The sequence below is a fragment of the Bufo bufo genome, chromosome 4 (assembly GCF_905171765.1).
Source record: "Bufo bufo chromosome 4, aBufBuf1.1, whole genome shotgun sequence".
In the NCBI taxonomy this organism is placed as follows: Eukaryota; Metazoa; Chordata; class Amphibia; order Anura; family Bufonidae; genus Bufo; species Bufo bufo.
This window is the reverse complement of record NC_053392.1, coordinates 170,550,879-170,577,610: the sequence shown is the minus strand read 5'-3', so window position 1 is coordinate 170,577,610 and position 26,732 is coordinate 170,550,879. Positions and strand designations below refer to the sequence as shown.

At 41.6% G+C, this 26,732-nt stretch overlaps 1 protein-coding gene across 1 annotated transcript in view; it reads right to left on the bottom strand.

Annotated features, from left to right (window-relative positions):
* Positions 1-26,732, bottom strand: part of LOC120997814 (arylacetamide deacetylase-like) — a 97,095-nt gene that overhangs the window by 2,229 nt on the left and 68,134 nt on the right. The window contains exons 3-4 of the mRNA XM_040428105.1: positions 14,823-14,892; positions 10,144-10,315 (exon numbers count right to left, since the gene is read on the bottom strand). Of these exons, the coding sequence (XP_040284039.1) occupies positions 10,144-10,315; positions 14,823-14,892 (242 nt within the window). The remainder of the gene's footprint in view (positions 1-10,143; positions 10,316-14,822; positions 14,893-26,732) is intronic.

Genomic DNA, 26,732 nt, shown 5'->3' with positions numbered 1-26,732 from the left:
CTGGTTCTCTTCTGGCCCTTTGTTTACTTGCAATAAAAACAATCTCTGCCCCTCCCCCTGCACTGCTAAAGGAGTGAGTACAAGTACTGCCCGGAGTGACATGTCTGCCTGCTGGGAGACTCTGCAGCATGTTTGTATAGAACTACAAGTCCTAGCTGTACAATGACACTGCTAATACACACAGAATCTTCCCCCTACCTGCAATGCTCTGAAGAACTTCTCTTTCAGCTCCTGTGCCCAGCATTTGTCTCCTCACTGCCTGCAGCGACACAGTAAACACTTCAGCCCTGAGTCTGTGCAGCTGAAGGGGTTAACAATTCTGGGAGAGGGCAATAAGCAGCAGCCAGCAGTGCAGGGGGGGGCGTGGCCAGCACAGTGACAGGTCTCTCAGGCTTGTGCCCTAACATTATCAGAGCAGGGAGAGAATCTGACATCACAGGTCATGTGACCCTCAGTGAAATCTGAGAAACCAGCCACTGGAGATAAAGTGAGTTAATTGGAAAGCTGTTACATTTGCCGAGTTAGAAACATAGAAAGAATAAAAAAATAACTCTGACAACCCCTTTAAGGCTGACTTTAGAGCCAATTATTTTCCAGTAAGTCCTATTTTTTTAAAAGTATAACACGCGAATAACTTATTAGACCTGATTAAAATTGTTGTCCCATTACAACAACGTATTACCTATGCTCAGGATAAAGGATGTGTCTGATCCACAGGGGTCCCCCACCGATTACTAGGACAGAGTCCCATGTTCTCCTATTCGAGTAGAGTGGTGTATATTCATGTTTTCTGCTGCTCCATTAAACTCTATGGGGCTGGTGGAGAAGCCAAGTACAAACACAGCCTCTTAGAGCTGAATGGAGCAACAGCACGCATAAATGTCTACCATCATGTTCAAATGGAGGAACATGAGCCCCTGCTCTAGTGATTAGCGGGGGCCCCATCAATCAGACCCCCACCAATCATGTGGATATAGCATAAGTTGTTGAAATGGGACAACCCCTTTAATGACATGTTCTTTTTTGTAAGGATAGAGGGTCAAAATCATTTCCTTTAGTAGGGCCAATCAACTTCCTGTTGTAAAATTGCTACATTCTCTGCACAACCTTATCATAGACGCGTTATACACCGGTTGATCTCCTCCCCTGTGCTGCTGGTGGATATGCTAATATATTAGGTGCATCCTCCGGCAGTCAGTGTGCCTAAACAGATCAGAGGTACTGTAGATATCTGTCTTCATTTACACCAGAAAACTAGCATAAAAAAAATACATGCATCAGGTCCAGTGGCCCTGAAACTTCCTTTCCATGCCCCCTTTTCAGAAAGTGGAATGGGAGACAAAGAAAGACCACTTGCAACAAAATATTGTCATAGTGACTTCTAAAAAGTTGCAAACACGGGTTTTGCACTTTTACGCCAGAAAAGTGGAGTGGGGGGATGACAAATTCCCCAATGTATGTCTTTACCTGTAACACGTTTACCTTCAATGCATTTTTTTGTGATAGGATCTTCTCTTTCATGGCCTACCGATTCTCTGCACTATTCCTAACATTGTAGAAAATCTGAGAATCCAGGTATCACAGTTTTTCTGATATAACATAGATACAGTGTCAGAAGATCACATTTGGGAAGTCTAAACCCTGCTGGCACTGAGATTTCTGTTACTGAAAATCTGACACAAAAGTGAAAGCAATTTGCTATTGATATGAATAGCTTTTTGTCCAGTAACTACAGTTTAACATAATATACACTTATTGTTACTTCACAGCTTTGAAGGCTTTATTTCAAGGTTATCCCATATTTGTAAAATATTTTTATTAAAAGATACAGATGTAGCACGTACCGTCTATACTCTCTGCGCGCTACTCTATTCGAGAATCGTGTCAACATGCAACACATAATTTGTCTAGCTTAAACTCTAAAACAAAGTATATTCGAATGATGCACTTCTCAAACAGCATAATACTCTAAGGCCCCTTTCACACGGGCGAGTATTCCGCGCGGATGCGATGCGCGAGTTGAACGCATTGCACCCGCACTGAATCCCGACCCATTCATTTCTATGGGGCTGTTCACATGAGCAGTGATTTTCACGCATCACTTGTGCGTTGCGTGAAAATCGCAGCATGCTCTATTTTGTGCATTTTTCACGTAACGCAGGCCCCATAGAAATGAATGGGGTTGCGTGAAAATCGCAAGCAACCGCAAGCAAGTGCGGATGCGGTGCGATTTTCACGCACGGTTGCTAGGAGACGATCGGGATGGAGACCCGATCATTATTGTTCTCCCTTATAACATGGTTATAAGGGAAAATAATAGCATTCTGAATACAGAATGCATAGTAAAATAGTGCTGGAGGGGTTAAAAAAAAATTAAAAATTATTTAACTCACCTTAATCCACTTCATAGCGCAGCCTGGCATCTCCTTCTGTCTTCATCTTAGCTGTGTGCAGGAACAGGACCTGTGGTGACGTCACTCCGGTCATCACATGATCTTTTACCATGGTGATGGATCATGTGATGGACCATGTGATGACAGGAGTGACGTCACCACAGGTCCTGTTCCTACAATCAGCAAAGAAGGAGACAGACGAAGATGCAGGCTGTGCGATCAAGTGGATTAAGGTGAGTTAAATATTATTTTATTTTTTTTAACCACTCCAGCCCTATTTTACTATGCATTCTGTATTCAGAATGCTATTATTTTCCCTTATAACCATGTTATAAGGGAAAATAATACAATCTACAGAACACCCATCCCAAGCCCGAACTTCTGTTGTGGAATTATTTCAGAAGACTTAAAGGTGGGAAGACAATGTAATAGAGCAGCACGAAATGCCAGCAGAATGCTTGGATGTATAGGGAGAGGTATAAGCAGTAGAAAGAGTGAAGTGCTTATGCCGCTGTACAGAACACTGGTGAGACCTCACTTGGAGTATTGTGCGCAGTACTGGAGGCCATATCTCCAGAAGGATATAGATACTCTAGAGAGAGTTCAGAGAAGAGCTACTAAACTAGTACATGGATTGCAGGATAAAACTTACCAGGAAAGGTTAAAGGACCTTAATATGTATAGCTTGGAAGAAAGAAGAGACAGAGGGGATATGATAGAAACTTTTAAATACATAAAGGGAATCAACTCGGTAAAGGAAGAGAGCATATTTAAAAGAAGAAAAACTACCACAAGAGGACACAGTTTTAAATTAGAGGGGCAAAGGTTTAAAAGTAATATAAGGAAGTATTACTTTACTGAGAGAGTAGTGGATGCATGGAATAGCCTTCCTGCAGAAGTGGTAGCTGCAAATACAGTGAAGGGGTTTAAGCATGCATGGGATAGGCATAAGGCCATCCTTCATATAAGATAGGGCCGGGGGCTATCCATAGTATTCAGTATATTGGGCAGACTAGATGGGCCAAATGGTTCTTATCTGCCGACACATTCTATGTTTCTATGTTTCTATGTGACCCCCCTGTGTCGGCGATCGCGCGCAAACCGCAGGTCAATTCAGACCTGCGGTTTGTGGCATTTACATGCGGCAGCGGTTGCGGTCGGCGGTGCCATCGGGTCCCCGTGGGGCTGTAGAGGGTACCCGATGGCATGGAAGGCAGCGCGCTGCATTCCAGTGACAAGCCTGTGAGATCCAGCCCCCTGGATCTCACAGACCGGAAGCTGTATGAGTAATACACACAGTATTACTCATGCAGCCAATGCATTCCAATACAGAAGTATTGGAATGCATTGTAAATGATTAGACTCCCAAAAGTTGAAGTCCCAAAGTGGGACAAAAAATAAAGTAAAAAATTAAGTTGAAAATTAAAGTTTTCCCCCCCAAAAATTTTCATGTAAAAAATAAACAAAAACGTCATTTTCCCCAAATAAAGTAAAAAAAAGTTGACATATTAGGTATCGCCGCGTCCGTATCGACCGGCTCTATTAACATATTGCATGACCTAACCCCTCAGATGAACGCTGTAAAAAATAAAAAATAAAAACTGTGCTAAATAAACCATTTTTTTGTCACCTTACATCACAAAAAGTACAACAGCAAGCGATCAAAAAGCCGTATGTCCACCAAAATAGTACCAATCTAACCGTCCCCTCATCCCGCAAAAAATGAGCCCCTACCTGAGACAATCGTCCAAAAAATAAAAAAAACTGCAGAATCAGGGCCATAAATATTGAGTTTGGTTTGGCTGTTAACCCTTGCTTTGTAACTGGAAAATAAATATTAAAATGGAAAATCTGCCAAAAAAGGGAAATTTTGAAATTGTATCTCTATTTTCCATTATTTCTTGTGGAACACCTAAAGGGTTAACAAAGTTTGTAAAATTAGTTTGGAATACCTTGAGGGGTGTAGTTTCTAGAATGTGGTCAGTTTCTATTATGTAAACCTCACAAAGTGACTTCAGACCTGAACTGGTCCTTAAAAAGTTGGTTTTTGAAAATTTCTGAAAAATTTCAAGATTTACTTCTAAATTCTAAGCCTTGTAACGTCCCCAAAAATAAAATGTCATTCCCAAAATGATCCTAACATGAAGTAGACATATGGGGAATGTAAAGTAATAACTATTTTTGTAGGTATTACTATGTATTATAGAAGTAGAGAAATTGAAACTTGGAAATTTGCAAATTTTTAAAATTTTTTGGCAAATTTGGTATTTTTTTTATAAATAAAAATGAATTTTTTTTACTCCATTTTACCAGTGTTATGAAGTACAATATGTGACGAAAAAACAATCTCAGAATGGCCTAGTGACAGTGGTCAGATTTGCAAAAAATGGCCTGGTCCTTAAGGTAAAATAAGACTGTGTCCTTAAGGAGTTAAAACAGATAGTGATACCTCATAAAATAGGAAGTACTTTACATTACTTTTTTTGGGATGTTAGATGGCTTAGAAGTTTAGAAGCAAATCTTGAGATTTTTCAGAAAATTTCCAAAACTCACTTTTTAAGGACCAGTTCAGGTCTGAAGTCACTTTGTGAGGCTTACATAATAAAAACCACCCAAAAATGACCCCATTTTAGAAACTACACCCCTCAAGGTATTCAAAATAGATTTTTTAAGTTGCCATGTCACATTTGAAGACCTAGAGTAGAAACTTCCAAAAAATTACCCCATTTTACAAAACTATGGGATAAGGTGGCTGTTTTGTTGGTACTATTTTAGGGTACATATGATTTTTGGTTGCTCTATATTACACTTTTTGTGAAGCATGGAAACAAAAAATAGCTGTTTTGGCACTGTTTTTATTTTTTGTTATTTACAACGTTCATCTGACAGGTTAGATCATGTGCTATTTTCATAGAGCAGGTTGTTATGGACGTGACAATACCAAATATGACTACTTTTTTGGTGGTTTGTTACAGTTATACATAAAGCATTTTTGAAAAAAATTATTTTTTTAGTGTCTCCATATTCTGAAAGCCATATTTTATTTTATTTTTTTGGGCAACTGTCATTTTTTTCGGTATGAGATGAAGGTTTGATTGGTACTATTTTAGGGTGCATATGACTTTTTGATCGCTTGGTATTACACTTTTTGTGATGTAAGGTAACAAAAAATGTTTTTTTTTTTACACACCTTTTTATTTTATTATTTTATACAGCAGGTTCCTACCTAATATATATACACTGCTCAAAAAAATAAAGGGAACACAAAAATAACACATTCTAGATCTGAGTTAATTAAATATTCTTCTGAAATACTTTGTTCTTTACATAGTTGAATGTGCTGACAACAAAATCACACAAAAATTAAAAAATGGAAATCAAATTTTTCAACCCATGGAGGTCTGGATTTGGAGTCACACTCAAAATTAAAGTGGAAAAACACACTACAGGCTGATCCAACTTTGATGTAATGTCCTTAAAACAAGTCAAAATGAGGCTCAGTAGTGTGTGTGGCCTCAACGTGACTGTATGACCTCCCTACAACGCCTGTGCATGCTCCTGATGAGGTGGCGGACGGTCTCCTGAGGGATCTCCTCCCAGACCTGGACTAAAGCATCTTCCAACTCCTGGACAGTCTGTGGTGCAACGTGACGTTGGTGGATAGAGCGAGACATGATGTCCCAGATATGCTCAATTGGATTCAGGTCTGGGGAACGGGCGGGCCAGTCCATAGCATCAATGCCTTCGTCTTGCAGGAACTGCTGACACACTCTAGCCACATGAGGTCTAGCATTGTCTTGCATTAGGAGGAACCCAGGGCCAACCGCACCAGCATATGGTCTCACAAGGGGTCTGAGGATCTCATCTCGGTACCTAATGGCAGTCAGGCTACCTCTGGCGAGCACATGGAGGGCTGTGCGGCCCTCCAAAGAAATGCCACCCCACACCATTACTGACCCAATGCCAAACCGGTCATGCTGGAGGATGTTGCAGGCAGCAGAACATTCTCCACGGCGTCTCCAGACTCTGTCACGTCTGTCACATGTGCTCAGTGTGAACCTGCTTTCATCTGTGAAAAGCACAGGGCGCCAGTGGCGAATTTGCCAATCTTGGTGTTCTCTGGCAAATGCCAAATGTCCTGCACGGTGTTGGGCTGTAAGCACAACCCCCACCTGTGGACGTCGGGCCCTCATATCACCCTCATAGAGTCTGTTTCTGACCGTTTGTGGCCTGCTGGAGGTCATTTTGCAGGGCTCTGGCAGTGCTCCTCCTGTTCCTCCTTGCACAAAGGCGGAGGTAGCGGTCCTGCTGCTGGGTTGTTGCCCTCCTACGGCCTCCTCCACGTCTCCTGATGTACTGGCCTGTCTCCTGGTAGCGCCTCCATGCTCTGGACACTACGCTGACAGACACAGCAAACCTTCTTGCCACAGCTCGCATTGATGTGCCATCCTGGATAAGCTGTACTACCTGAGCCACTTGTGTGGGTTGTAGACTCCGTCTCATGCTACCACTAGAGTGAAAGCACCGCCAGCATTCAAAAGTGACCAAAACATCAGCCAGGAAGCATAGGAACTGAGAAGTGGTCTGTGGTCACCACCTGCAGAACCACTCCTTTATTGGGGGTGTCTTGCTAATTGCCTATAATTTCCACCTGTTGTCTATCCCATTTGCACAACAGCATGTGAAATTGATTGTCACTCAGTGTTGCTTCCTAAGTGGACAGTTCGATTTCACAGAAGTGTGATTGACTTGGAGTTACATTGTGTTGTTTAAGTGTTCCCTTTATTTTTTTGAGCAGTATATATATATATATATATATATATATATATATATATATATACACACACACACACACTTTTTTTATTTATTTAAGTTTTACACAATAACAGCATTTTTGAAACAAAACAAAAATCATGTTTTAGAGCCATATTTATTTGTGCGATTCTCTTAGGTAGGGTCTTATTTTTTGAAGGATGAGATGTTGGATTGATTGGTATGATTTTGGGGTGCTTATGAATTGTTGATCACTTGGTATTACACTTTTTTTGATTCAAGGTGATAAAACAATGGCTTTTTTTAAACCGTTTTTTTTTTCTTTTTTTTACTGTGTTCACCTGAGTGGTTAGTTCATGTTATATTTTTATAGAGCAGGTCATTACGGACATGGCAATACCTAATTTTTATACTTTTTTATTTAAGTTTTACACAATAATATCATTTTTGAAACAAAAAACAAATGTTTTAGTGTCTCCATAGTCTGAGAGCCATAGTTAAATTTTTTGGGTGATTATCTTAGGTAGGGGATAATTTTTGGGGGATGAGATGATGGTTTGATTGGCACTATTTTGGGGTGCGTATGACTTTTTGATCACTTGCTATTACATTTTTTGTGACACTTTTTTTTTACTGTGTTTACCTGAGGGGTTAGGTCATGTTGTATTTGTATAGAGCAGGTTGTTACGGACGCGAAGATACCTAACATGTCTACTTTTTTATTTTTTTTACATTTAAAACAATAAAAGCATTTTTGAAACAAAAAAGAATCATGTTTTAGTGTCTCCATAGTCTGAGAGCCATATTTTCTGGGGCGATTGTCTTAGATAGGGTATCATTTTTTGCGGGATGAGGTGACGGTTAGATTGTTACTGTTTTGGGGGGCATACACCTTTTTGATCACTTGGTGTTTCGCTTTTATTGATGTAAGGTGACAAAAAAAATGTTTTTTTTAGCACTGTTTTTATTTTATTTTTTTGACGGTGTTTACCTGAGGGGTTAGGTTATGTCATATTTTTATATAGCTCGTCGATATGGATGCGGCAATACCTAATATTTTTTTTTTTTACTTTACTTTAGGAAAAGGCCGCTCTTTTATTTATTTTTTACTTGAAACAATTTTTTGTAATACTTTATATTATTTTTTTAAAAATTTTCACTTTATTTTTTTTCTTACTCTGGGACTTCAACTTTTGGGGGTCTGATCCCCTTTACAATGCATTACAATACTTCTGTATTGTAACAAATTGGCTGTAAGTGTATTGCACGCTGTAATACACTTACAGCTTCCTGCCTGTGAGATCCATGGGGCTGGATCTCACAGGCTGTCACGGAAGGCAGCCACGATGCCTAAGTAAGGCATCGGGCTGCCTTCCCTGTCATCGGGTCCCAGTCACAGCAGCGTCCACCCTGCAGGATCCCACACGTGCCGTGGTCAGTGCTGACCGCGGCAGTGCGAAGGTTAATGCGTCGGGATCAGTGTTTTCACTGATGGACCCCTGCCACTGATCGGGCGGGCGCAGGATCAGAGCGCCGCACATGTACGGCGCTGGAATTTTCAACCCACTTTCGAGCGTCGTACATGTACGGCGCTGGTATCCTACAGGTTAAGGTTTGTGTGTGTCGTTAAAAGATATTGACAGTATCCCCTATAACAGTGACATCTACAGTACCCCGCCCCCATAACAGGGACCTCCACAGCCACCCACCCCTTAACACTGACCTTCCCCCACAGTGCCCCGCCTCCTTAAAATGGAACCTCCACAGCAGCCCACCCCCATAAATTTGACATTCACAGCAGCCTGCCCCTTTAACAGTGAGTTTCACAGCACCCCACCCCCTTGACTGTGACCTCCACAGGGTCCACCCCCTTAACAGTGAGCTCTACAGCACCCGCCCCTTAACACTGCCCATAGGTTACAGTCCCATTAACTGTGACCTCCACCATTCACGGCCCCCTTAACAGAGACTTTTACACCGACTGCCCCTTTAACAGTGACTGCCACAATACCCTGCTCCCTTAACAGTGACCTCCACTATACCTACCCTGCTCCCTTAACAGTGACCTCAAAGTACCCCGCTGGCTTAACAGTGACCTCACAGTACCCAGCTGCCCCTTTAATAGTGGCCTCCACAGTCCCATCCTCCTTTAACAGTGACGTCCACAGTTCCTGCCCCTTTAACAGTAAAATCCACAGGGCCTTCCCCTTTAACAGTGATCTCCACAGCGATCACCCCTTTATTGATGACCTCCACAGTACCCCGTCTCCTTAACAGTGATTTCCACAATAACCCGCCCTCTTAACAGTGACCTTCACAGCAGCTGCCCCCTTAACAGTAGCCTCACAGTGCCCGCCATTTTAACAGAGAACTCAATGATGGCGGGCCAGCTGGTATCAGGTGGCTGCACCCTGTGGAACTGGCCCTAGTAACCAGTGCGAAAACTGAAGGATTTTAGGATTTTTTTATTTAATCATGGCATTCAAAATTAAAAGAAAAACAATCACAGCCAATTTTCAAAATATGTTTACCCTAAAAATTTTATTTAAACAACATGTTATTTCCTGTTGACACTATCCCTTTAAGCTTCCTTTAGGGTAATTTAGAAATCAGTGCTGGACTGAGATCACAAACTTCACCAATGTATCAATGACATAGAAGAACCTTTGGATTAGATTTTCCCTTTAAAGCATTCCATTCCTGTGATTGAAACCAAATAGAGAATGCAGAATGTGATGGAGCATGCCACAATTATTTTTCATACCATCCATGAGAAGAAAGGAAACCCTCTACTACATGTGCCTTCACAGAAACACCGAGAAGTACAAAATTCTTCAATAGCAAGCTATAGGCATCCTATTATGGAACCATATAACACACATTTCTAATACAACACTATGCATAAAGGCCAAAGTAATAAAAACCATTACAGAGATAACACTGGAAACTGGCAAATAATGTATCTTTGCAGTCTTACCATTTGTGCTACAGCAGCGGCTAAGTTTGCTCCAGCACTGTCTCCAGATACTGCAATACGACTGGGATCTACAGAATACTTTTCTAGGACCTTTTCTTGCAGAAAAAATGTAACTACGTTGTACACATCATCAAACTGGATCGGGAAGTGAAACTTTGGAGCTAGACGGTAACTGTGAAGAAATAAACTTCATATTAAATGCAAGTCATCAAAGGCACTTTAAGATCTAAACTCAAAAGAAATATTTTGAAGATAAAATAGAAATAAATATCTAGAGATCTACAAAAGAATCAAAACACCAATATTTGCATAATAAGTGATGTACTTCAATTAAATAAACTACACTGATGCTACAGGCCGCTAAGAGATTTTTCAGGGATTTTATAAAGTGCTCGGGTGCTTGAGTAAAACACCTCGGGATGCTCGGGTGCTCTACCGAGCACCTAAACACAATGGTAGTCAATGGGAGAACCCGAGCATTAAACCAGGGACCCCTTGCTCTGAAGAGGGGAGGGTGCCTGGTTCATAGGAAAAGGTCAGAAATTGTTGGAAACACCACCGAAATGGTTCGGGAACAGCATGGGGAGGATGTCTGGATGCATCTTGGACTCCCAGGTCGCTGCTGGGAACAATGTTGTCCGAGTAGTACTTTTACAGACTGACAATAATACGCATCAAACCAAAGATAAAATCAATTTTAGAGGAAAGATTGTTGGGAAACATTCTTTCTTGTATATTTACTTGTATATAAAGTGCAAGTGCTGCCAAAAGTTACAAAGAAGAGGCACTCCGATACAACCTGTATATCACATAAAGGAGGGCCCCATTCACATTGTGAATATAAAAAACAGAAAGGGGAGGCAGCGCCTCGTGTGTGGTATTGCTTTACAGACAGATATAGAGGAATAAAAAATTGCACTTGCCAAAGGTTGTTGTGATAGAGTTGCAAGAACAAAAATTGCCCTGCTAGTGTTTTTTTATATATATCCCGACCAGCATCCGGGATAGGGCCTGACTGCAGCCTTAGTTCCCAACTGCACTTTTTCTGAGTTCAGTGCAGTGATAAGATAAGACAAAGAAAAGGAAAAACTAGAAAATACTATAAAAGCTGGAACCACTTGTCCGGCGCCGTCACGCACGATGTCACAGGCAAAGCATCTACTTTCAAGCCGATTTATTAAAGTCTACACGTTTCAAGGGCTTATAGCCCTCTTCATCAGGACAATATTCTATTAAGCATACATACAAAAAACATGAGGTTCAATTTAAAACACATGTTGTTTGGGTTTGCTGGGGGCTAGGATGATCCTAATAGTTGGGGCCCGTCTATAGGTGATTTTTGGGTACATGAGAGATGTTTTACTATAGTATTTATTTGAGGTGCACAGTACAGCACCTCAAATAAATACATCAAAGAGATACTGGCCAAACATTGGCAGATATTACTTCAAGAACCGCACTTAGCAAAACATCTCTTATGTATCAATAAGAAGAAAAAGAGAAATAGGAGGGGCACTCTCTACATAGGGGAACACATGAAGAGTTTGATAGACCCAGATAAAGGGTATTATAGTTTATTAGGGAAGTACTACTAATGACTCTAAAATACAATTTCATGAAATAACATGAAATGCACTTGTTATAAAAAATATTCACTAAAAAGAAAAGAATAAAATGATATAAACCACTAGCAATGGGAGCAGTCCTCTAAAGTGGTCCAATAGATCTATCTTTCGAGCGTCGTACATGAGAACTTATGTATATTTAAATGAGAACTTAAATCTGTGTGGCGTCTTATCTCTTATCTTTTTGATCTTGTTTAAAAGTTTTTTTGTTCCGTGACAGTAAATCATCCTGTGTGAATTGTGAAGCTTTTAACATAGCCTGCTGGAGGTCTCTGAATGGATACCCTCTGCTCATTAGTTTTATTAAGTCTATAGCTTGGGACTTAAAGTCCTCCTCCCGGCTATTGATTCTTATAAATTGGCCATACGGCACTGCTGATTTCACACTTTTGGGGTGGAAACTATCGTAATGCAATTAGGAACTGGTTGCCGTGGGTTTTCTGTAACCCCTGGTGACCAATTGATCTCCCTCCACTGCCACCAAACATCAAGAAATTCTAGTTCTTGACCCCCAAATTTGTAGGTAAATCTCATATTCATCTGATTAGATTCATTGAGGTGATCAACAAACTCACTAAATTGGGGTTCTGTGCCTGACCAGACGATGAATAAATTGTCTATGTAGCATAAAAGTTGTATGTGACACAGGAATAGGTTGCTAAGGAAATAGATATACTCAAACTGTGCTAAAAGATGTTTGCAAAGGTACATGCCACCGATGTCCTCATCGCTGTACCATATTTCTGTTTGTACTACTGATCCCCGAATCTGAATACATTGCTTTCTAAAATAAATATAAGGGCTTCTCCAACAAATTAAATGAATGTGGAGCTCTTATCTGTCCCTTCAAGAACCTCCTTCACAGCCATTACTCCAATATCATGTGGAATACGAGTATACAAACTCTCTACATCCAAAGAGACCAAATGATGTCCCTCCTGCCAATGAAGAGACTTCAGAGCCAGGAGGAAGTCATTTGTGTCCTTCAGATAAGAAGGAATATTTCTAAGGAGTGGGCGGAGGAGCCAGTCCAAGTATTCAGAAAGGGGCTCAGTGGCAGAACCAATGCCAGCCACAATGGGCCGTCCAGGAAGACGGTCCAAACTTTTGTGGATTTCTGGCAAAAAAAACCAAGATGGTTTAGATGGGGACACCGGGAGCAATCTCTCACCCATCCTCTTTGAAAGGATATTCAATTCCACATACCTGCCACATACCTGCGTAACATACCCTGTAGTACACCACAAGGTCTTTATTAACACACCGACAGTGTTGATGCATAAAGGTGACGCATTGACGTCACTACGCTAGGAGGCCTGAGGAAGCGAGCTCTACGCGAAACAGCCGTTGCCTCATGGTGCCTGTGTGGCTTCCTGCTCCCCTATCGCCCTTTTACTTTTCTACACGTTACGTGTAGTGATGAGCGGCAGGGGTCATATTCGAATTCGCAATATTTCTAAATTTTTTGGTCGAATATTCACGAATTCGATTATTTGTTGATTGAGTACTGTTGATTGTGAATTTTCGTAATGCAAATTTTTGTAATTGAGAATTTTCATAATGTGAATTTTAGTAATGAGAATCAATGAGCTAGTGAAAACTCAGATCCGATGGTATATTCTAACTCCCAGGCATTCCCATGGTGACGGGGACGCTTGTCGGGGAGGAGTATGCCAACTGTATAGATTTTTTTTAAAAAGACGAATATTCTAAAACACGAATAGATTTGTTTTTTAGAATATTCGTAATATTCCGCACTGCCGGAATTAAAGCGCAGATGTGACCCCAGCCTTAAAGAAAACGAGAGAACTGTTGTAACAAAGCAATGACACCTGGAAGATTCTGTATGTTAACCATTTATGTAGAATAACAGATAGTAATTTCTGCCAAATCAACAGTACCCAAAATACAAATCTAAACCAGCCTGAAGATTATTTGAACTGGTTGGAATTTTTCTTTATAGTACTTATGTGCTATTACTATGTAAAGTTTCAGTTTTAATGGACCATAGACTTGACATTTTGCACTGAAATCTAAATTATTTAATAACCATAGTAAGTGATACGGAAGACTGGTATCGAAGAGAAAACAGTTAGTGGTGTTTTAGAATTGTCCTGTCCTCAGGGCTTCAGTTTTCATTCCTTAAAGGGGTTGTCCGGGATTGGGGACATTGTTCTAAGTGTACAACAGTGACACAAATATTACACACATGCCTATCCTACCTTTGCCTTACATGTCTGATGCCCTGTTTTCATATAGCAAATTCTCAGCCGGAAGTACCTATTTTCTCATAGACAGTGATGTACCGGGTCCCTTGCTGCAGAGCGAAGCCTCTTCTTCCGCTTCGCAGGGAGCCCGGTGACGTCACCAACAGCCTCTGTAATTATTCAGATCGCAGGGAGGGGCGGTAACTAAGCTGGAAGACCTTGCGCTAAGCCACGCCCCCACCGGCCCAGTGACTCACCATCAGCCTCAGTAATTATGCAGATTGCAGGGAGGGGCGGTGACTTGGCTGGAAGACATTGTGCTAAGCCACGCCCCTCCGGTGACGTCACCGGGCATGGCACTTTCTAATGAATGAAGGAGGCGGAATATTAATGAGGGGGCGGAATTACGACAGAGATGATCGTCAGCTGTAACCACGTGATGCCGCGCTGCGCTGGGATACACAGGGCAGTGCGGCAGGAAGTTAGGCAAAGATAAACCTAGATGTAAACAATGCGTGGGGGACCGTCGGAGCCCTCTAGAAGTGGCGAAAATACATAAAAACATATTGGGGAAACTTTAATCAGCTCTTAATAGTGAGTACTCTTTAAAAAAATAAAAATTTTGATCCTGGACAACCCCTTTAATCCTTTGCGATATGCTTTATACTCATTTGACATTAAGTTAATGATTAGTGATATTGTTTGAACTTCAGCATGACTGAGGATCAAAAGTTTAACTGAAAGTCTTATGCACATATTTGGTGTCTGTGCCTGAGGAGGTCATACAGGAGTCTGAAACAAAAGGACAACAGCAACAATAAGCTTTTGAAAAGCAGATAATACCTACTTGATCGACACAATTACAGCACTTAGGTTGTGTGCAGATTGTTTTGATAGTTTGTCATACGGTTTCATGGCTGCAGGACAGTCAGATAACAAACAAGGATCAGATTAATTCATTCTATGTACCAGAAAATTGCATAACACTCCAATATATTTATAGAAACATGACTCTCAAAGATACTTTACAGATTAAATATTTCATTATGTGGAAATGTTAAAGTTCTACCAGTGGCCTCCAAGTTATATACGTTTTTATGGCTGCTCTGTTTTTATATTTAGAATTTCCTCCACGATAGTAGAATGCTTATCACTAGTACAATGGGCAATGACAAATTGTAGTTGACAATGAAGTTTCAGGACTTGCTCACCATTTTTTCAGGAAGAAAGGAAGGAAGTTGTTAACCAAACTTGTATGACCACATATGGTGCTATCTAAACAAAATACCTGGTGTAGTTCATTTACATATCCCACAATGATCCCCTCTATTATTTTGTGCAGTTATATGCCATTTTATTTGTTTATTGCCCTTGTGTTTCTATATATAGAGATATATGAAAATGATTTTATAACAGACAAACCAGAGACATCCATTTGTAGACAGCACTGTTTTGGGGGTTCTAGCCCCTCAACAGTGGAGAGCAAAGTACTGGTTGGCTGGATGAGATACCTTACCTTACCTGGGACGCATAACTATATCCAGAACGGGATGCCCAAAGTGAGCAGAGAGCAGCTGCGCATACACAGCCACCTTCCATTAGTGGGACTTCCAAAAATAGAAAAGTGCTGCCTCAGCTTCTTACGACACTCCTATAAAAGTGAATAGAGAGGTGGATATGCATGTTGGGTGCACTGTTCATTCACCGCTATAGAACTTCAGAAAATAGCAGAACACGTTCGATCAGCTATTTTTGGAACTCCCATGGAAGTGAATGGAGGACACACCATGCATGCGCAATGTGCTCTCCTTCAATTCAAGGGCCTCGTTCTGGAGATAGGAGCAGGTCCCAAAGGTGGGACCTGCACCTATCTGACATTGATGGCATCTCTTTGTGAAATACCATCAACGTCTGAGTTGGAAATATATTTAAAGTAATTTTACACTGGATATTCACTAAGACAATTATTGGGAATGAGCATTAGTAGAAGCGCTTATTTCTCGTAATGGTCCCATGTAAAAGTGCTGCTGATCACCTGAGGAAGAGCAAACATTGGGCGATTGTATTTTTTAGCCATTCTCCAAAATTTATCATCATTTCTGGACAGTAGATCATTCTACATAAACAGGCATCTGCTGTCCAGAAACAACAAATCTGTATCAGAATGAATTAACCCCAGCAGAGCGTTTAGCTTGGGGGGAAGCATGGGGGCAATGACACCTTAGGTAGATTTAAAGTTAGGGGTAGCTTAGGGTGTTCTTTTTTCCCTTCCCTGTCTCTTTTCCCGTCTTTTTTCTATTTCAGGTAAAATCACCTCAGAAAGCTGTTTACCTGCATTCTAGATGATTCCGGCTTCTGCGAGTCAAGAGTGCAGCTGATTGGTCGCTGCCTGTTGCTGGGAGAGATTTCCAGCTCCCTGATTTGTTGCTGGTCTGGCGGCGGGAATCTGTTCCCCTTTATATTTGCAGATTCGGCGGAGCTGGCTCAGATGTGCCTGAAGAATTGACCAGCGTCCCACCCCCCCTTCCCCTATTTTTTTTTTCACCAAGTCACCTGTCGCTGGCCTTTATTAGAGGGGTAGTGTCGCTCAGCTCATGCTGAGTGGATCTTGGTCTTTATATGGTTAATTTATTATTGGTCTTTTGGTATCTGTTATGGTGGTATTTTTAAATTAATTTATTTAATTTATTGTTGTAAAATATTTTTAAGTGACCCTTAATAAAGCACAGCGGCCATTTCCTCCACTATGTTGTTGGTGTCAATTATTTATTTAGTGGCTAGTTAGTATTAATTGAAAGTAAATTGATAAGCAGGCACACTCTGATTTGGGTCAATCTATAGGTTTATTTGTATATATGGTATAGTATATTAAAATATGTTGCAATATAATGAGGATAAATGTAATAGTGATGAAGAATTATATTCTGCTAAATGTCCTTTTAATACATAGTATTAATAAAATATAGAAATAAATAAGTCATCATTAAATGGTTATCAGCTGGTATTATAGAAAATGTAAAAAAGTAAAAAGGTAAAAGTATAATTATTGCGCTAGTAAAAATAATGCACTAGTAAAAATATGAAAAAATGAAGAATTAGAGGATGATTGTCCTTATTCATGTAGTTTTGGATAAAAACAGTCTATTCATAAAATAGTAACCTCAAGGTGGAGGGTAAATGGATGATAAAATAATGTGTCTTAATCCTTATCTCCCCATATATGGGATAGTCTTTATATTGAGATATCCTCTGGATAGGAGATAATTGGATATAATGCACCTTATGTCTCCTTATATGGTCACCGCTATGATATGGGAGATAAATGATGCGCTTTGAAGATACATATAGCTGTCAATCGATTTTTATAAAACAGCATTACCTCTGGCGGTAATTAGCTCTCCCTGGGCGGCTATCTCGGATCCAGTTCAGGAGTCGGCGGCGTGTCTCGTGTTGCCAAGAACGCTGGGGGCGTGGTTCGAGCGTCTGGAGGGTGACGTAAGCTGTCACGTGATCGCGATTTTCTCCCGGCTTGTTCTGAATGGTCCCAGCCTTATTCTGAGTAATCCTCTTGCTGAGTATTCTGACAATCCTCTGCTCCTTAACCCCTTAAGGACACAGCCTTTTTACACCTTAGGACCAGGCCATTTTTTGAAAATCCCTTTAAGTGCTGATAACTTTAAAACGGTTTGACTTATCCAGGCCGTTCTGAGATTGTTTTTTCGTCACATATTGTACTTCATGACACTGGTAAAATGGAGTCAAAAAAAAAATTTTTTTTGCACCAAAGAATACCTAATTTAACAAAAATTTGAAAAAAATTTGCAAATTTCAAAGTTTCAGTTTCTCTACTTCTGTAATACATAGTAATACCCCCAAAAATTGTGATGACTTTACATTCCCCATATGTCTACTTCATGTTTGAATTGTTTTGGGAATGATATTTTATTTTTTGGGGATGTTATAAGGCTTAGAAGTTTAGAAGCAAATCTTGAAATTTTTCCGAAATTTACAAAAACTCAATTTCTAGGGACCAGTTCAGGTCTCAAGTCACTTTGCGAGGCTTACATTATAGAAACCACCCAAAAATGACCCCATCTAAGAAACTACACCCCTCAAGGTATTCAAAACTGATTTTGCATACGTTGTTAACCCTTTAGGTGTTGCACAAGAGTTATTGGCAAATAGGGAGGAAATTTGAGAATTTCATTTTTTTGTCTAATTTTTCATTTTAACCCATTTTTTCCACTAACAAACCAAGGGTTAACAGCCAAACAAGACTGTATCTTTATTGCCCTGACTCTGCCATTTACAGAAACACCCAATATGTGGCCGTAAACTACTGTACGGCCACACAGCGGGGCGTAGAGTGAAAGGTGCGCCGTTTGGTTTTTGGAAGGCTGATTTTTATGGACTGGTTTATTTACACCATGTCCCATTTGAAGCCCCCTGATGCACCCCTAGAGGAGAAACTCCCTAAAAGTGACCCCATCTAAGAAACTACACCCCTCAAGGTATTCAAAACTGATTTTACATACGTCGTTAACCCTTTAGGTGTTGCACAAGAGTTATTGGCAAATGGCGATGAAATTTGAGAATTTCATTTTTTTGCCTAATTTTCCATTTTAACCCATTTTTTCCACTAACAAAGCAAGGGTTAACAGCCAAACAAGACTGTATCTTTATTGCCCTGACTCTGCTGTTTACAGAAACACCCCAAATGTGGCCGTAAACTACTGTACGGGCACACAGCGGGGCGTAGAGTGAAAGGTGCGCCGTTTGGTTTTTGGAGGGCTGATTTTGCTGGACTGTTTTTTTGGCACCATGTCCCATTTGAAGCCCCCCTGATGCACCCCTAGATTATAAACTCCATAAAAGTGACCCCATCTAAGAAACTACACCCCTCAAGGTATTCAAAACTGATTTTACAAACTTTGTTAACCCTTTAGGTGTTGCACAAGATTTAATGGAAAATAGAGATACAATTTCAAAATTTCACTTTTTTGGCAGATTTTCCATTTTAATATTTTTTTTCCAGTTACAAAGCAAGGGTTAACAGCCAAACAAAACTCATTATTTATGGCCCTAATTCTGTAGTTTACAGAAACACCCCATATGTGGTCGTAAACAGCTGTACGGGCACACGGCAGGGCGCAGAAGGAAAGGAATGCCATACGGTTTTTGGAAGGCATATTTTGCTGGACTGGTTTTTTTGACACCATGTCCCATTTGAAGCCCCCCTGATGCACCCCTAGAGTAGAAACTCCAAAAAAGTGACCCCATTTTAGAAACTACGGGATAGGGTGGCAGTTTTGTTGGTACTAGTTTAGGGTACATATGATTTTTGGTTGCTCTATATTACACTTTTTGTGCGGCAAGGTAACAAGAAATAGCTTTTTTGGCACAGTTTTTTTTTTGTTATTTACAACATTCATCTGACAGGTTAGATCATGTGGTAATTTTATAGAGCAGGTTGTCACGGACGCGGAGATACCTAATATGTATACAATTTTTTTTATTTATGTAAGTTTTACACAATGATTTCATTTTTAAAACCAAAAAAATGTTTTAGTGTCTCCATAGTCTAAGAGCCATAGTTTTTTCAGTTTTTGGGCGATTATCTTAAGTAGGGTCTCATTTTTTGCGGGATGAGATGACGGTTTGATTGGCATCTATTTTGGGGTGCATATGACTTTTTGATTGCTTGCTATTACACTTTTTGTGACGTAAGATGACAAAAAATGGCTTTTTTTACACCGTTTTTATTTTTATTTTTTTACGGTGGTCATCTGAGGGGTTAGATCATGTGATATTTTTATAGAGCCGGGCGATACGGACGCGGCGATACCTAATATGTATACTTTTTTTTATTTATGTAAGTTTTACACAATGATTTCATTTTTGAAACAAAAAAAATCATGTTTTAGTGTTTCCATAGTCTAAGAGCCATAGTTTTTTCAGTTTTTGGGCGATTATCTTGGGTAGGGTATGATTTTTGCGGGATGAGATGACGGTTTGATTGTTACAATTTTGGCGTACATGCGACTTTTTTGATCACTTTTATTACCTTTTTTGGGAAGTAAGGTGGGCAAAATTTCAATTTCATCATAGTTTTTTATTTTTTATTTTTATGGTGTTCACCGTTCGGGTAAAGTAACATGACCGTTTTATAGATCAGGTCGTTACGGACGCGGCGATACCAAACATGTGTAGGTAATTTTATTTTTTTCATTTTTTATCAGTGATAAATGTGTTTTTTGATTTTTACTTTTTTTTCACTTTTATTCACTTTTTTTTGACCCAGACCCACTTGGTTCTTGAAGATCCAGTGGGTCTGATGTCTGAATAATACAGTACAGTACAATATATATTGTTCTGTACTGTATTTTACTTACACTGAACAGATCTATGCCTTTCAGCACAGATCTGTTCAGCACCATGGACAGCAGGACGCCTGAGAGGCGTCCTGTTGCCATGGGAACCTTCCCCGTCTGCTCAGAACTTCGCAGACGGGGAAGGGTAAGGAGGGGATCTCTCGGGGGGCTCTCTGGGGGCTCTCTCCCTCCCCATCGGGGGGCTGCAAAGGCACAGCAGCCCCCCGATGGGAGAGGGAGGGAGCTCCCTGCGCTGTTAACCTTTTCCATACAGCGGTCCGTACGGACCGCTGTATGGAAACGGTTAAACGGCTGACATCGCATCGCAGATGTCAGCCGTTTATACCAGGGTGCCAGCAATGTGCTGGCACCCTGGTATCCCCACTAGACACCAACGATTATACAAGGAGAGGCGGGCGGGGGATCGCGATCCCGCCTGCCGCACCGCCCGCCTCCCGCACCGCCCACACCGCCCGCAACCCTCCCCCTGCACCTCCCGCCACCATAAAAATCATTCGGGGGTGCAGAGGGGGGTGAATAAAACTTTTTTTTTAGGCATATAAAGTTTCTGATCCCCGCGGTCAGGGACTGCGGGGACCAGAAACTTCAGAAATCGCAGCAAACCGCAGGTCTGAATTGACCTGCGGTTTGCCGCGATCGCCGACATGGGGGGGTCACGGGACCCCCCCGCGCATTTAGCCTAGGTGCCTGCTCAATGATTTGAGCAGGCACCGGGTTCCGATCACTGCCAGCCGCACGGCAGTGATCGAAAATACACAGGGCGTACATGTACGCCCTGTGTCCTTAAGTACCAGGGCACAAGGGCGTACCTGTACGCCCTATGTCCTTAAGAGGTTAAACGCGTTTCGGGAGTCTATCCCTTCATCAGTAAGACTTATTTTATCATCCATTAACCCTCCACCTTGAGGTTACTATTTTATGAATAGACTGTTTTTATCCAAAACTACATGAATAAGGACAATCATCCTCTAATTCTTCATTTTTTCATATTTTTACTAGCGCATTATTTTTACTAGCGCAATAATTATACTTTTACCTTTTTACTTTTTTACATTTTCTATAATACCAGCTGATAACCATTTAATGATGACTTATTTATTTCTATATTTTATTAATACTATCTATTAAAAGGACATTTAGCAGAATATAATTCTTCATCACTATTACATTTATCCTCATTATATTGTAACATATTTTAATATACTATACCATATATACAAATAAACCTATAGATTGACCCAAATCAGAGTGTGCCTGCTTATCAATTTACTTTCAATTATTCCACTTCTGACTGGGTGAGTCAGTTCTAGCAGTTCTGCACCTCAATCATCTGCTTGAATAGTAGAGCCGTCTATTACATTTGTGTCCCTCTTAAGTTAGTATTAGAGTGTGTCATTTGCCCCCATGTGAATTTTCAGTAGTTTGGTGCATTTTTTGCAGTGATTTTTGTATGTATATTTTTTCATCTGCACAATGTATCATTTTGTGTAAGATGTTCTTGTGGTCCACCCCGGCATCCTCCATTGTACGCATTTTTTTGCTGGGGATTGCCATTGTCTGCGGACCGCATGCAGAGGAATTGCTCCCCCGGTTAGAGACACGCTGCAGTGTCTGGGTTTGGCGCATTTCCACCCGTTTAGGCCACTTTTCTCAGTGAGTTTTTGTCCTTATGTGATTGGAATGTGCCACTTCATTTTGTTGGTAACATTCTTTTGCACCTGGCAGCTTCTGTGTCACATGGTCTGTTGTGGGTGCGGCTTCTGTGTCACATGGTCTGTTGTGGGTGCGGCTTCTGTGTCACATGGTCTGTTGTGGGTGCGGCTCACAGCTTTATCCTACCTCACAGTGCATTGGTGATACCACTATGGAGGCATGTGAGAGCCTGGCTGCGAGTTGATTTCTAGCACTGATTCAGACCCTGTTCACACACCGCGGGCAGTTGAGTGGTAGGACCCCATGCGTGCTGAGACACCGTGACGTGGTGCATGAGGGGCTCTGATATGTTCCTGACTGGAATTAATTGGCAAAGTTCTCAGCTTTTAACATCAGCCTGAGGAATTAGCTAGTATTGTCAGTTGTGTATCATTTTGGTGCATTTTTTGCAGTGATTTTTGAATTTGCGGTAGTAATTGCCCATTCTCATACTGAGGAGGTGAATTCATGAGTTCATGCAGCTATCACCACTACTAATGATTGTACAGGAAATTAGTGGAAACATTTAATCTGTTCCCAATAATTGCCTTAAAATTTTTCCTGAGTAAAAAGAACGATTAGACACAGCCCAGGGAAGCGGGTGTTTATTTTCATTTACAGAGATGCTTGGATGAGACAGAGACTGGAGATGTAGCTATTACAGAGGAGCGAATCAAAGCTGATGAACTGGAATTCGTTAAGAATTTCAGGAAAACTTTGATTCGCAACGAATGCGAATTTCCTCGCGGTAACGAATCACATTTTTAATAAAATGGCGGCTACACGTGTGAGGACTGAGGACATGGGGCAAGGAACTCTGGAAAGGCGGGATCACCCAGATTGACATGCCTGCATGCAGCCAATCAGAAGCCAGCCAGCCCTGTGATGTCACAGCCCTATAAGTATGGCGGCCATCTTAGAGTCAGACATTTTCCACTGTTCAGAGTGCAGGTATAGACATGTGAAGGCGCTAGGGACAGCAATTGGAAAAATGATTTTGGAAAAAAAGAAAAGAGAGAAAAAAAACAATTATAAGTGCAGGAAAAGGATAGGGAAGAATCATTTCACAGTAACTTAGTGCAGGGAGAGACGTCAGAAGGTGCTAGGGACATTGATAGGAAAGCGATAGGAAATAACCATTAGACAGCTCTGTCATTCAAGCTTTTTGTTATTGGGCTGGAGGCTCGGACTGGTCCACCGGGGAAATCCTCGGTGGGCCCCTGTGATTTACAGTTATCGATTAGTGCAGCAGGTAGCTCCAACGCCACTGCCTGCCACTAAGCACTCACACTTAATGTTAGCAAGTGGCGAGATGACTGATTGATGATCACCTCGCCACTTAACTTGCCAATGCTGCCGCTGCCCAGTGCCTCAACTCCCCTGTAGCTCTTGTTGTGCTGCCTAGTGCAGCTGGGTCCACCTTCCACCATGGTGAGCCCCCGCCTACTCACACGTGACGTGCGTGCGCTGCACTCTGCGTACACTGTCTGCATCCCTATGCAGCACAGGCTGCACAGCCAGTAAGGTTCCCCGCCGCCCGCCCAAAATCTGAAGTCTGCAGGCATGGCAGCGGGTTTATAGCGTGCCCAGCTTGCAGTAGCTGCTGAGCCTGGTGCTGACAGTGTGTACGGCAGTGCCAGGCTGTGCCTCGTCTCCTCCCGGAGGTAACCGTCTGGCTCTTTCACGTCGCCTGTGACTTATGTGCTGTGCCTCTTGCACTTTACCTTTTGGATTGTCTCCTGCAAGTTGCTTGCTATTTTTTTGTGCTGTAGCAGAGTCAAGTTTGGCATCTAGCACATTGTTTTTTTTTTTTCTTTTTTGCGTAGGACTGCTGCTAAACCGACTGCATGAGCGTATTTTAAAGAGTTAGGGACATGCAATCACTCTCTTGACACACTCAGCTCTGCTACATTTGCCCTGTATCATTTATAGCTGAGTTATTATATTACAGAGTCCAGATGAAATGTGGCTTTGTGGTGTAAGATCAGAGGTTGTGCAGGGTGTTGGAATGGCAAGGGTTAATGTTATTTCTTATTATGTGTTATTCGGTCATTGTCGCCATATTTTGGAGTACACGTAGTTGTCAGAGGTGAGGGTTGTCGCCGGCGTCATGTAATGTACACCAGATTTATTGTCAGATCTGAGTCATGCCTCAAATCAAAATAATGCCGCCCAGCAATGAGATATACCCTCCCCCCATCTCTGTGTATGTATATTACCGCACTTATCACTAGGATGGAGCCCCTTCCACAGAAATTCCAGACTATCGAATGCTGGATTCATGGATTTCACCGTGAATCACATCTATACAGATTGACTTCAGTTGCTTGTTTTGTGTCAGACGATTTACCTGCACGTATTGACTCTCGTGACGCCACTTTTATATGGTGCATGTGACTTGGCTGAAGATGCCGCAGACGTCTTATGTTTGTGATGGACAGTGCCGATACCTCGGGGCAATTTTTGGGCAGACTTGCATTGAAAACAATCCATATTTCTCTTTTCACCACCACTAATGTCGCCACCTGCAGTTTTTTTCTGTTTTTTACAAGTGTTTTCTGGCAATTTTTAGTTTTTTTTCTTAGTTCTGTGTCCTTCAATGAACACGTAAGACCCACGCGTCAATCCTCTGGTCTCACCTTCTAAAATATTCCTGTTCATGGCATCAAGATGACGCTGCTCTCATCGGTAACCATAGGGCGAGGCCTGCTGCATCGCCTTGCTTGTAGGCTCAGGCTGACAGCGGTGCCCAATGGGTCAGGCTTGCCTCTTTAAACACAGTGCCCATAGGGTCAGGCTCACAGCGGTGCCTTTTGAGTCAGGCTTGCCTCACCACTGTGGCCACAGGGTCAGTCTTGCTAAGGTGCCTATAGGATCATGGATTGCATGTCAAATGAAAAAGTTTACTGGAGTGAATAAGCCGTTCGCCACCACGTATTGACTCCTATAGGGTCTTACTCAAGTGGTCAAGACACTTAAGAAAGACCCTATAGGGATGGTTACATGGTGGCCTATTCACTCCAGTACACTTTCAATTTGAAGATGCTGGCAAACATTTGCTTTACTTTGGATATTGTTTAGGGTGGCTGAGGGAAAGGGTGGTTCATCCAGGATAAGGAATGTCCATGTGTGAGTGCTATCCAAACTACTACTGACTGTAAATAACAGATAAATCATCAACTACAATGAGTTGCTTAATGATAAACATTTTGATATAGTGCAATGCACAATACCATTCTGTTTTGCACACTGTATTGTGTACTAAACTGCAAAGATTCATGTATGTAAGGCCAAAAAATGAACAAGTAATTTTTCAGTTTATGGCAGCTGTAGGGTGGGCCCTTAGAATGATTTTCATGGCTGGGCCCTAGGTACCCCAGTCCGACACTGTTGGGCTGCAAGTGTTATGTTCAAAAACCTTCACTGGCTTATATCTTAGTATCTTATATCAGTACTACAAGAAAAATATTTTCTCAATTCACTTTTGCAGTTATTTCTGGTGAAAGCGTATAGGGGCGTATTACTGTAAAATAAGAAAAATATACGCACTGCACTGTTGCAGTTATTTCAGGTGAAAGCGTATAGGGGCGTATTACAGTAAAAAAAGGAAAATAAATACATACTGCACTGTTAGTTATTTCAGTTGAAAGCATATAGTGGTGTATTTCATCAAAAAAAGAAAAATATATACGCACTGCACTGTTGGTTTTTTCTGTTGAAAGCGTATAGGGGCGTATTACTGTAAAAAAAGGAAAATATATATGCACTGCACTGTTGCAGTTATTTCTGGTGAAAGCGTATAGGGGCGTATTTTATTAAAAAAATTAAAATATATATGCACTGCACTGTTGCAGTTATTTCAGGTGAAAGCGTATAGAGGCGTATTTCAGTAAGGCCTCCTGCACACGACCGTTGTGTGCACCCGTGACTTTCAATGGGTCCGTGGAAAAAACTGAAAATGCACCGTTTTGCAGCCGCATCCGTGATCCGTGTTTCATGGCCGTGAAAAAAATATGACCTGTCCTATTTTTTTCACGGCCAACGGTTCACGGACCCATTCAAGTCAATGGGTCCGTGAAAGAACACGGATGCACACAAGATTGGCATCCGTGTCCGTGATCCGTGGCCGTAGGTTACTTTTTATACAGACGGATCCGAAGATCCGTCTGCATAAAGCTTTTTCAAAGCTGAGTTTTCACTTCGTGAAAACTCAGAACCGACAGTATATTCTAACACAGAAGCGTTCCCATGGTGATGGGGACGCTTCTAGTTAGAATACACTACAAACTGTGTACAAGACTGCCCCCTGCTGCCTGGCAGCACCCGATCTCTTACAGGGGGCCGTGATCAGCACAATTAACCCCTTCAGGTGCGGCACCTGAAAGGGTTAATTGTACTATCATATCCCCCTGTAAGAGATCAGGGCTGCCAGGCAGCAGGGGGCAGACCCCCCCCCCTCCCCAGTTTGAATATCATTGATGGCCAGTGCGGCCCCCCCCCCCCCCTCTATTGTAATTATTCGTTGGTGGCACAGTGTGCGCCCCCCCCTCCCTCCCTCTATTGTAATAATTCGTTGGTGGCCAGTGTGCGCCCCCCATCGGCCCCCCCTCCCTCTATAGCATTAACAACATTGGTGGCCAGTGTGCGGCCTTCCCCCCCCCCCCATCATCATT